Source organism: Pipistrellus hanaki, assembly GCF_964339955.1.
Source record: "Pipistrellus hanaki genome assembly, chromosome: 11".
Classification (NCBI taxonomy): Eukaryota; Metazoa; Chordata; class Mammalia; order Chiroptera; family Vespertilionidae; genus Pipistrellus; species Pipistrellus hanaki.
Genome location: NC_140513.1, coordinates 41,104,652 through 41,117,240, shown reverse-complemented (window position 1 = coordinate 41,117,240; position 12,589 = coordinate 41,104,652). Strand labels below are relative to the sequence as shown.

Below are 12,589 nucleotides of genomic sequence, written 5' to 3'. Positions count from 1 at the left end.
AGGGGAGGTCTGGGCCAGTGCTGTTTCCAGATGGCTATGTGTATTTAATCCTGAAATTTAGTATTAGAGATCAATTCTGGGGAATGGTTTTAGAGATTAATCCAAGAAGTCCTCTTGCTCCTGGATATGTCAGTCTCTAATATAATCATAATCAGTAATAAAGTTGGGTAAGGTATATTCTAATCTTCAAATGCCAACTCCTTTGTCTTATTTCTTGATTGAACTCTAGGCACATAATGGTGGTGCTGGTTTTCAGGCTTCTAAAACATCCATAACAAAATACCTGGATGGGTAGTCCCCCAGCCAAGGATACCTATTAGAGGAGTCTCATTCTATCACCCTGCTGTACTCTGTCATTTGCTGCAAGCAGTCGGGGGAGAAAGTGTGGCCTTGGTATAAACAGTGGATCAAAAGGTGTTAACAGTTGGGCCCGTCAGTCAGTTGTCCTTCCCCAGTAGGTTCCCTTTTCATTCTTTAACTCAATTGTTTTCATAACTCCATGAGAGTGTGTGTGTGTTACTTTACGAAATTAAGGTAGATATACAAGTGTTTCTACAAGGACATGTCACACAGGTAACATTGTACGTGTGTAATTTATTACATATATATGTAAGAATTTGATGCACTAAATATTTACATACAAAATCTTAATAGATTAGGCCACATCAAGTCATATATATTGGGGTAAAAGTCTCCCACGTACACACCACAGAGAAATGTAGATTCAATTCTTGATATGGCCACTTGCCAGCTTTATATAGAATTTATATGAGGAACAAAAGAGATAAGTATGAATGTTTTATAAATTACCAGACACTAATCACATGTTAATTACTATTATGACATATTTATCATTATGTCAGACCAACCTATTTCAGGTGTCTCTGTCTAGCATGCCCTAAATGTGTTTAGATGTAACAAATGAAAAAAACAAAATAACTAAGGCGAATATATATGATAAAAGCTTGGTACAACCATTAAAATAAATATAAGTGGGTGTCACAAACCATGTTTATATATTGCAGCATCCAGCCATTTCAAGAACTACCAGCCTTACAAACTGGACCCTAGAAGAAAATAAGCCTGGGCCTCCAGACCTAGAATAGGAACAATAGAAAGTTAATCCAAAAATAAATAAAACAGGCAGTACAATAAGAATTCTAGTACCGTCTGAAAACCCCAACCTCAATACTAAGTAATGTCTTTATTATTCTACAGGGAATTGTGGACTCTCCTTCTTCCTTCATCTTGACCTTTAGCCATTCCGTTGCTCTTTAACACTGCTAAGACTTTGCAGAAGGAATTCCAGGAAGTTTCTTAAAACAAGTTAGTACAAGTCTTTTATTCCACAATTAGAGTTAAGCTTTTAGATGCAGATGGTGTAAAAACACCTTCAAAGTCCCATATAAAAGGTACACAACTGATATTGGGCAGAGTGGTGTTGCCTGGGTGAAGATGGTGCACATGTTGTGGGGATAGTGTGGGAGGGAAATATGTATACTTCAGAAAAGTGAGCTCCTAAAGATTAAAAAAAAAAAAGAGTGAAATCAGTAAGTGGGGACTAGATGCAGAGATATTTGTATACCCATGTTCATAGCAGCCTTACTCTCAGTAGCCAACAGGTAAAAGCACCTCAACAGATGACGGGTAAACAAAATACGATATATACAATGGAATAGCATTCAGTCTTTAAAGGATGAAAATTCTGACATATGCTACTATATCAAGGAACCTTAAAGACATTATTCTAAGTGAAATAAGCCAGTCACAAAAGGACAAATACATTATGATTCCACTTACACCTAAAGTAGTTGAATTTATAGTCAGAAAGGTTGCCAGGGACTGCGAGGAGGAAGGAATTGTTTAGTTTACAGAGTTTCAGTTTTGAAAGATGAAAAGAGTTCTGTAAATGCATAGTAGTGATTGTTGCCTAAGGTGAGTATGGTAATTTTATGTCATTTGGATTTCATCATAATTAAAAATTAGTATTGTATTTTTAACCTGACTGGTATTACTCAGTGGTTGAGCATCAACCTATGAACCAAGAGGTCATGGTTCAATTCCCGGTCAGAGTACATGTCCAGGTTTCAGGCTTCATCTCCAGTAAGAGTACATGTCCAGGTTTCGTGCTTCATCATTGATGTTCCTCTCTCTCCCACTCACTTTCTCTCTCTGAAATCAATAAAAACATATTTTTTAAAAGAACTAGGTTTTTTTTAAAAAAAAAGATAAGGGAAACAACTTTACTATTTTATGACTTTGCCTATGCTATTCCAATTTCTTCTACCAAAGGGTTAGAAGGGAACTTTTTAAATTAACTATAAACTACTATTAACTGTTCAGAACTGCAAATTGAGTAAAAAAAAAAAATAATGCTAGATCAGTTGAGATTGAAAGAAAATGTCATTAAAGTTGCATTATTGTATTGTGAGTTAAATTGTGAAGAGAGTCCATGTTTTAGTCTTCTATACATTCTTTTTTATATATTTTTTTAATTGATTTCAGAGAGGAAGGGAGATAGAAATATCAATAATACAGAATCATCAATTGGTTCCTCCTACATGCCTCCCTACTGGAGATCAAGTCCAAAACCCGGCATGTGGTATGACTGGGAATTGAACCATGACTTCCTGATTCATGTATCAATGCTCAACCACTGATCCACACCAGCCAGACTATTTTTTACATTTTTTTAAAATATATTTTTATTGATTTCAGAGAGGGGAAGGGAAAGGGAGAGAGAAACATTAATGATGAGAGGGAATCATTGATTGGCTGCCTCCTACATGTTGGACTGAGTCTGCAACCCAGGTATGTGCTCTACACCAGAATTGAACCTAGGACCCTTTGGTCCACAGGCCAATGCTCTATCCACTGAGCCAAACCTGCTAGGGCTTTTTTACATTCTTAATAATAATTAAAGTCACATCCATTTATTGCTTTAAACATAGAAAATGCTTAAATTGAGGCACAAGTTTGATTTAATGTCAATGACAGTGTCCTTTGAAGACTGTAGTCAAATAATAACTTTTATGGAAGAAAAATGATTGATTAAAAGAAACAAAAAGCCAAGCACAAAAGTCTCATTGTGTGGCTGATGGTAGAGCTGGTAGGTTTGAAATTCAGAGAACTCACCATTACAATAGAATTGATGCATGGTATGATAATAAAATTACCAAGTAAAGTATTAACCCTCATAAATGTTCAGGAGGTATAAAGTTCTAGACATTGGTAATATGAGGAAAACCACTAATACCCATAGCCAACTGGGATTCACCTAATGAGATTAAAATGATATAGAGGACAGAAAAAAGCATCCTGAAATGTTCACTGAGCACAAGAAGGACATAATTGACAAATGTAAGCATTCAAGAGGCTACAATAGAGTAAGACAGAAAAATCCATGTTTGGATTAAGAAGGCCTTCCTTGAGGTTTGTTTCTTTACATCGATTTATTATTTTCCTCCTTTACCTTGCAGTAGTTAGATTTCGATGCTGTTTACATTTAACACATGACAAAAATGTAAATTCCTGAGAGAAAAATAAAAATAACTGTATAAAGCAAAGATGGGGGGGAGGGGCAGAGTGAGGGTCTGTCTCTGACCCCAGGGCATTCATGCCTGGATATAACTTTTCCACTTAATGATAATCAACAGTTATTGGGATCTCTGCCTGCTTTCATTTTCTTTTCCTCTGGCAAACTTCCATTTGCTCTGGCTCTTGCAATAGTAGTAAGAAATAAGTAAATTTGACTCAACAAAACCAAGTATTTTACAAATACAAACTGAAAATCAACCTAAGGTTTGGCCTGTTTTTGAAACCAATGCTAATTTTAAGCAACAATGCAGATAACCCCGGGAGATTTACATGAGCTCATCAGTAGCAAAATCATTTCTAAATAAGTTTAAATGTTTTCCAGAGCAAGAAAGAAACTCTTTAAACTCCTGAATTTCTTGGCACATTTCACACACCCACCTAATGTTCTTGTTATCCAAACCAGAGCAGAGCTGAAAGTAAACTCACTCCAAGGCAAAATTAAAAGGTGAGATATTTGGCTCTTGATTTTGTGTTGAAATGACTATAACATCTTAGAACTTAACTTGGGGTCCACAGATGAGGTCTTCAGAGATACATTTAATAACTCTCATAAATATCTTACTTTATCAATCATATAGAACAGTCAACATTTTTTTTTTTTTAGCAAAACAAGAAAGTAATAATGAACATAAAAAACAGAGGGGGCAGGCAACAGAAGGGAAAGGTTTAAGAAACAATAAGCCACCCCCATGCTGTGATAAACAACTGATGCCTTCAAGCAACTGGCTGCTGAAGCAATTTGAATAATAAGAGCTTTTAACTCGGCAAAGAGCTATATTGAAAACCTTCCATACTGGTGGAAAATGTGAGACACATGGACCAGCTGAGAGTCCTGGACCTCCTTTTAAATGCCTGCTGTCACCAGTCCTTAGGAAACAAAAGTAACACAAGAGAGCTTAAGAGACAGTTCAACCATGTACCATCATGATTTAAACGGACTGCACCTTACAAGGGAACCTGCTCTGGGCTCCTAGCAACCAAAAATCATAAAATGAAGGTTCAATAGAAAAAGGCAGCTTGAGGCCCTACATACACATCCCCATCAGGGAGGACACTGGACCCAGAGAGTTAAGAGATCCATTCCAAGAACCTATCTCATCATATGAACAAGATATTAAACTTCATTCCTCTTCGATTTAATTCAACTTTTATCTACTCACACAAAATTATGATTCTATAAACATGCAAATCTTCCCTATGATCTCCATAAAACTATTTTTGCCTCAGTCTTGAATAGCCATATTTACATGCCTTCCAAAATGCAAGATCGAAGGCATTATAAAGGTTCTCCTGTGGCCGCCAGCAAACAGTATGAGCACTTGGAAATACAAAGAATCATAGAAAAATAAAGATCACATTTCATGAACACTAGCTTTTTCGCCTAGACAGAGACAACTATTTACTTCAGCAAACATTGCAGTCTTTTATAAGGCAGTGTCAATTTTATTGCTTTTGAAATAGTGTGTAAAGTGTAAAACTTTACAATTTGCACATAAGCAATTTCCAACTTTAAGTTTAAATATGTGGTGAGAAGTACATGCATAGGAATATAAATCTTTTAATCACCATCATTTACATTAGAAATTTCTTTATACAAACAACTTTTCTTTTCCTTAAAAAAAAAAAAAATTAGCAACTGGTAAAAACCCTCTGAGACTGCAGAAAATCCAGCTTTCCATTTCAGCAGGCTTTCATTGAGAGATGTGAGTGATGGCAGATGAAGGCCTCTTGAGAATAGACTCAACAGAAAATGACAGCGGTTCATTCACCGAGAGTTTTGTTCCAACTTGTTTGGCTACGAAAAGGTCTTTTGCGCATCTATCTATTGTAAATGTGTACTTCTGGTTCTCCTTGACTAAACACTCCCTGTGTTTCTTAGGGGCCTCTTCAAAGGCCTCTTTGACAAATGGTGTTTTCAACTCAGGACCTGATTTGTCATTAAGAGTTTGCTGGAATAGTGAGTGGAATGGATTATGTTTAAGTGGCAGAGGGTGCCTGGTGCTTTCTTTGCTGATCTTGGTTAAGATGTGCCCTTGAGCTGCCAGGGAGTCCGTGTCAACAACTGGAGAGAAATTCCGTCGGGGTGGGGAGAATGCAGACCTCTCGGGGACAGCCTGGTGACCCTGAAGGTCACTTCTTGAGGTCTGGACCTCGGGAGTGTGAGGCAGCACCAGAGAGCCCTCCAATTTGGGTGGCATCGTGTCGTGTTCGGCACTGAGTCCATCCTGGACTGGTACTCCCTTCAAGTCCCAGCTGGCCCCAGATTTCAGGGCTTGAACCGAGGTGGTGGTGTTTAGCAGGCATTGCTGGTAGAGGAGAGTGTCACTAATGGGGCCACACTTGGGCCAAACTAAAAATCTTGAGGACAGGGGATACTGTCTGTAAGTCGTGGCCACACTGACATTTGAAGAAATTAGCTCCATATTCCCAGACCCTGAATACTGCATGGTTAGATCAAGACAGGTGGGCAAAAAATTACAGAAGTCTTTGCTTGGGGGTTCCACTGGGGTGGGGCTGTAGGCACTTTTGTAGTTGTATTCAGGTCCGTGCACCATGCGGTTCGGCAGGAACAAGGCAGCAGCTTGGGAAGCTTCCAGCATCTCCCTCTCTTTATATTCTCTCTCCAGCATAATGTTCTCCAGCTCTTTATCAGCAAAGGCCCGCCTTTTCCTCATCCGGTCACTTACTGGGGGAGGGAGAGGTAAGCTCCCTCCCACATAAGTCTCTGCTGGAATGGGGCGGTAGCCTAGAATAAGCAAGCATTGCACATGAAAGAGATTAACATCTAGGAAAGAAAAATCTGGAAACCCAAAGGCAACAGAAACACTGCAAATTGGCAGAACAAATGTTTACAGTTCTGTATCACTAACATTTTTATTCAGAAAGCAAAAGTATTGGTTCAATTTAAGATTGTTCCCTTTGGGGGAAAGATATATGTGTTGTAACTTTTTGTTATTGTTTCTGTAGTTCTAAGTGTGTTTGTTTATTTTGACAAGTGTACTTTACTGGCTGAAATTTCAATATTCTTTCCCGGCTCCTACACATTAAGAAATAAGGCTGCTGATCTTACTTCAATCGATTATTTATTATTATTCATATCATCTCATTCCATTATTAAAAAGATATCTATACCTAGAGCTGATGTCACTTAGTTCTAAAGATGGCTCATTATGTACATTGTAACAGTTGGAGTATAATCCAAGGAGAACTAGGAAAAAAGAGAAAGTTAAAGCAGATTAGTGAGGAGAAAAACAGAAAAGACACAGGAAACAGGGAAAAACAGAAAACTAAAAAGAGCTGTTAACTAGTCAGATTCTTCAGTGAATTTTGAACCAGGCCGCTACCCCTGACTACTATACTAGTACAAACAAGCAAACAAAAGTGGGGGCCAGGAATTGAGATACCCTGCTATATTGAAAATAACTAATACTCATTTTTCCCAAGCACTAATCTTGTTGGCCAGATACCCACATGGTAGAACATGCAATCATTAGAACATAGATTAAGTCATCGCACACCTTATGAAGTCAAAACCAAAAATCAGTATAACAGCATAAATAGAATTCCTGGTAGCATGAAATGCTTTCATCATCCCCACACACTCGCCACTGTCAAATCTGTTTGAAGGATCCATTGTAATGTTTTTGTTTACATAGTGACAAACCCATCATACTCATTTGCAAATAAAATAAATGTGAAAATCAATGTTTCCTTTTCTATAGTAGGTTTTTTTTGCCAGGAAGTTATTTACTTAAATTTACTATTCCATTTCATCCTCCCACTTCTCAAATTGCATTGGCACAATTTCAGTTTATTAGTGTGATCCCTATGGTTATAAAATTTGTTTAGCCAGTTTGTAATCAAATTAACTTTTAATGCATCAGAAACTATTCTAACACAGCACAGGGTAAGACATATACAAAATTTCAAGCCTGTCCAGAACAAACTCAATTCAGAAGCAACATAAGAAAAAACAAAATTCAAATGTCTTCTTAAAAAAATCTGCTATCAACCTGATTCTTTTGATGTGACAATTAGAGCAAATATAAACTTTTCTTCACCTTAAATGGTGAAAGATAGTTGGTATATTATTTATCAGATCAATAAATAAGTTCCAGACCCAAACAGAGATGCTTTGAAAAATCAGTAATATTTTAAGAAAAATTAATGTATCCCCAGGCTTTAGAGAAAGTGAAAACATGGAGTTAGAAACTTCACACTGTTTAAATTTAATCTCAACTTCGATTGTTTGATTCTACAATCTCAATTATCAAAATGATAAACAAAATGGGGAATAACCACAAGTTACAGATAATCCAGGAGGGAAATGGTAAAATGAAGAGAGTGCAATCAGGTTGGATCACCTAGACTAGAAGTCTTTGCTAGTGTGGGTACTGTTAAACTCCTTACTTAACGTACTCTGTTCAGCTCCAACATCGAAGTAATTGCTTTAAATTTATTTCCTTTCAGGACATCTGCCCTGAATCACTTGGGAGTGTGTATCTTTGTACACTGCTCACACTAGGGCAAATTTCACATGCACTCGATCTTAACCCAACAAAATTATCAGTGACAAAAACAACAGGAGGTGTGTGAGATTCATTTTCTCACATTCTGATTTCTTCCCTCCAAACAAAACCTTCTAATAAAAGATATATTCTCCTCAGCTTACTCCTTCCGAAGTGAATAAAAATGCCATACAGCCAGAATGATGAGAATCACTCAGAACCTGCTTTCAAAGACTAAAGGGATGACTTTGCATTGCTTTACCTTCTAAAATACTTTTGGCCAGCAGACTGGGTGCCCTCACTTGCCTCTGATACACGGCTTTGCGCTCGAAATTATTCTGTTTCCCGGAAAGCCCCTTCTTGTCCTGTAAACACAAGAAACATAAACATTAGTGCCCTGAAGAGAAAAGAGAGGGAAAAGGTGTCAGCAACTCTCCCCAACCTTAATATACTTAATTTTCCTATCCCCTGTGAAAACTATTCCCAACTTATTATGAACACGCCTTAATCCCAGGGCAACCAGCTAGTTCTGTCTGAAGCCATGCACTGGGAACGCGGGTCCGGCTTCCTCTGGGGCTGCTTTGCTGGGATCATCCTGGACACACAGAAGTGGGGGGACATCCCGGAGGAAGGAAGTCCAGTGGAGCAGATGGTGGGAGCCCAGCCTGAAACCGAACCGGGTCCTCTGCGGCCAGAGGTGGGGGTAAAGTTGCCCAAGACCTGCCACTGGGCAGTGACTGGTTTCTCCTCAGCAGCTGGTTTCTGCTCAGCAGGACGGGGTGGAGCGAGAGAGATGAGGGTCCCTATGTCTTAGACTCCCTGGTCTGGCCAAAAACTCCAGACAGCTCACTGGGTGTCTGGGACTCACGAAGGCGAACAAAACCCTCCGAACCCGCGGGGCGCAGCACAAGCCCTAGCTGCCGGCTGGTCGGCTTCGGCTTCCGCGCCCTGCTAGGCCTCCGCCCAGCCCAGGAGGCCAGGCCATGGGGAGCGAAGACACGAGGGGCCCCAGTGAAACACACCAGGAGCGGGAGGAAGCCGGGTCCGAACCCAGGGCAGGACCACGACAGGGGTGCCCAGCGCGCTCTCTCCGCGGCCCTTGGGATCCTGCTTTCCATGAGGGTCACTATTTCCCCTGTGTACTGTAATCCACTCCCTAGCCAATCCTCGACAATAAATAAAATTTTATTTTAAAGAAATCTCTCCCTAGCCGGTTTGCTCAGTGGACAGAGCATGGGCTTACGGACTGAAGGGTCCAGGGTTCAATTCCCATCAAGAGCACCTTCCTCACCTGGGCTGTGGTCGGGGGCCAGTGCAGGAAACAACCAATCCATGTTGTCTTTTCTCTCACATTGGTGTTTCTCTCTGTCTCTCCCTCTCCCTTCCACTCTCTAAAATTCAATAGAAAAATCTCCTCGGGTGAGGGTTAAAAAAAAAAAAAAAAAAAAAAAACCTTCCCCCGCCCTGAGTGTAGGAGGGGGAGCGCAGGTGCCGGAGCACGTGGGCACATCCTTGATGCAAACTCCGTGCTCCTGGCTACGGGGGCCCACGGAGGGAGGCGCAGGGACCCCTCCACCCACCGGCTTTTAGGTAGTTCTCGCGGGACTAGAAACTTCTGGCCGCGTGGTCTTAAAGAGTTGCTGACACCCAGCTTCCCACGCAACTTCCCATCTCGTCTGTAAAACGGGCGCCACGCTCAGCTCAGCCTTCAAGACAGGGCCGGGATAGGCAGAAGCACCGGACCCTGCCGGCTGCTTCTCGGCCATCGGCGATGGGAGGCCGGGCCCTGCACCAACCCCTCTCCTCCTTCTCCTCCGGGGCCATATAAAAGCTTCAAATGTTGAAAAATAAAATGCCTTCTTACCGCAATGTCCCAAGCGGGCCTGAGCACTCTCAGGAGCCCCCGACAGCGTTTTTATTTCGTTTTGTTCATCCTCACCTGAGGATAGTTTTTCCCACTTTTAGAGAGTGAAAGGGGAGGGAGGGTTAAGAAGGGAATGGAGGGTTAAGAAGGGAAGGGAAGGGAAGAGAGAAAGGAGGGCGAGACTCTTGGTTGCCTCCCGCAGGCGCGCCCCGACCGACCGGACCGGGCTCGAGCCTGCCACGCAGGGACCCACCCCTGGACCCCGGAATCCAACCCGCGAACCTCCGGAGCGCTCGGGCCGACGTTCTGACCATCGCGCACACCGGCCTGGGCCTGACTGTGTTTTAAAAACGCAAAATCTTTTCTACGAAGTTCCCGGGCCACGCCCAGGGCATCCTCCCTCCCGACCCCGTCACCGGCAGAGAGAAGTGTTCTCCCACCTTCCGAGGGCCCCAAAGTCAGGTCGCGGGCCGGGAGAGCGGGAGCAGCCTGCCCGCTGCGGCCGGCCCCTCCCCGCGGCCCCCGGTACGCACCTCGGTGGCCTGCTGCCTCCGGAGCGCCACCTGGGCGGCCATGACGCGCTGCCGCTCCACCACCAGCAGGCAGTTGGCGCACTGGCAGTCCCGCCAGCGGCAGAAGCGCTTGTGGCCCTTGAGGCAGGACACCACGCCGTGGTTGCGGCAGCGCGCGCACTTGGGCGTGCGGCTCAGCTTGCGCGGCTCCGCGCCGCCCGCGCCCGCGCCCGCGCCGCGCTCCGGGGGCCCCGCGGGGGCCGGCGAGGCCTGCGGCGCCGGCGATGGCCTCGGCGGGACGCCTCCCGGCTGCTGCTGCTGCTGCTGCTCCGGCCGCCCGGGCGCCCGTGGGGACGCGCCCGCCTCCTCGCCGTCGCCCTCGTCCTCCACGTCGTCGTCCTCGTCCTCCACGTCCTCGTCCTCATCGTCCTCGCCGTCCCCGTCGGCCAGCGGCGGGCTGGGTCCTGGCAGCATCGGCGGCGGCGGTGGAGCCCCAAGGCCGTCCTCCTCCAGCTCCAGGCTCTCCACGTCGATCTCCCAGTCCCCGGCCGCCGGGCCCGCTTGCCGGTCGGCCATCGCGCGTGGCCCGCGCTCAGTCGCCTGCACCCTGTGAGACACGAGAGACCCCGAGACCCACAGTCCGTGATGAGGCACCATCCCCTGGCTATGGGCCTTGGACCCAGACCCCCTGCAGCCCCTCAAGGAGCCCTGCTCTTCCCCCCGCTCCTGACAGCCAGGCCACACGTGCCTGCCTGGTATCTTTTGGGCCCCCGGGACCCCCCTCCCTTCAGCCTAACAAGTTTTTATGCATTAATGCTAAGTGCTCCGTGAACACCGGACCTTTCACCGCAGCCTCTCTAGCTATACACGCTTTACACATCACCTTGTGTCTAGCGAGGCCGGCTTAGACCCCCTTCTCAAGTCTTTTCCCCTTCCCCAACTCCTATGGCCATGATGAGTATAAAAATGTCATTGAAAGAACTTATTTTCCTTTTGATCACAAGGGGCCCTTCAGAGAGGTACCGCCCTATAGTCCAAATGCTTCTGATCCCCCTCCATCACCACAAAGGCTCCCTTCTTGGGCTTGGGCTTCTCTCCCATGGCCACCCCGGCTAAGACGTGACTGACAGCCAAAGTGCTGGGGGTTGTCATTACAAGCCCCATAGGGCATAGGGCCGCTGGGCAGGGAGGTGCAGATGCCCTTCCAGCATCAGCAGTGCTTGGGCCTTGCTGGGCCGAGCCATGGAGGTTCTATGCATTTAGAACATGTTTTGCACTTTTAAGGCAAGGCTTTCAAGTACATTAGAAAAGATAATGAAGAGGTGGTTAGCACCCGTTACCCTCCCGGACACCCCAGCAACATCACAGCACTCACCAAGACTCTGAGGCCCCGGCTAGCAGCCCAGGCAAAAGAGATCCAACCTTGGGACCTGGCTCTTGAACTGCTGGCTGTGCTTGCAAACAGAAATCGGGGTCGTCACACCCTGCCACGAAACCGGGGGGCTGACAGCTGGAGGCCCGGAGCCCACCGGATGGGGAGTGGGGTAGCAAGGGGATGGAGAAGGTGAGTCAAGTCCTTACGGCCTCGCCCCACACATCCCGGTCTCTGCAAAGATCAGACCGGTCCTCTCTCGGCAGTCCGGGGCGCTAAACCTCGCCGAAGCTACTTTCGGCTTCCGCGGCCCTAAGCTGGACGGGGAGGGTTCAGGCCACCCAGGCCTGGCTCTGACCCCGGACTCGCGGGCGGGCGCACGCAGCGACTAGAGGCGCGGCGCTCCCCGCGGCAGTCTCCAGCCTCCGCTGCCTTTCCCAGTATTATCCGTTCCGGCCCCCGAACTTCGCGCCCGCTGATTGGCCAGTTGTCAGGCGGTGTGCACGCTGATTGGCTCAGGCGCGCCGCCCAGGGCTCCCCCGCCCGCCTCGCAGCCGCCACGCTCCGCCCCGCCCGGCCCCCGCCAAGAGACTCCCGCCGCGGCCTTCGGTGCAGCCGGGTTTCGGGTACTGACGCTAAACCTGAAGCGAAACAGCGCCTTAGGGGTGAAATCGCCATTTATCTCCCCGACTAGAGCACAAACACACTATTTCGAAGAGCGTTGTCCACAAGAGGA

At 45.3% G+C, this 12,589-nt stretch overlaps 1 protein-coding gene across 2 annotated transcripts; it reads right to left on the bottom strand.

Moving 5' to 3' along the window:
• Positions 1-5,214: 5,214 nt before the first annotated feature.
• Positions 5,215-12,256, bottom strand: DMRT2 (doublesex and mab-3 related transcription factor 2). 2 transcript variants are annotated; one of them, XM_084898927.1, is made up of 4 exons: positions 11,857-12,256; positions 10,503-11,088; positions 8,368-8,470; positions 5,215-6,343 (listed from the first exon to the last, which is right to left on the bottom strand). In XM_084898927.1, exons 2-4 carry the CDS (start codon positions 11,055-11,057, stop codon positions 5,289-5,291), a joined length of 1,713 nt encoding a protein of 570 aa, XP_084755053.1. In that variant the 5' UTR covers positions 11,058-11,088; positions 11,857-12,256; the 3' UTR covers positions 5,215-5,288. The 2 variants fall into 2 exon arrangements, with proteins under 2 accessions (XP_084755053.1, XP_084755054.1); XM_084898928.1 differs by lacking the exon at positions 5,215-6,343 and adding an exon at positions 6,479-6,805.
• Positions 12,257-12,589: the final 333 nt, after the last annotated feature.

What these genes read in the sequence shown, in the direction of transcription:
- DMRT2 (XM_084898927.1), bottom strand. Translation starts at nt 11,057, where the DNA reads ATGGCCGACCGGCAAGCGGGCCCGGCGGCCGGGGACTGGGAGATCGAC. An exon ending in GGAGGCAGCAGGCCACCGAG is followed by an intron (nt 8,471 to 10,502) that starts GTGCGTACCGGG and finishes TTGTGTTTACAG; the next exon opens with GACAAGAAGGGGCTTTCCGG. An exon ending in GGCCAAAAGTATTTTAGAAG is followed by an intron (nt 6,344 to 8,367) that starts GTAAAGCAATGC and finishes TGCTTATTCTAG; the next exon opens with GCTACCGCCCCATTCCAGCA.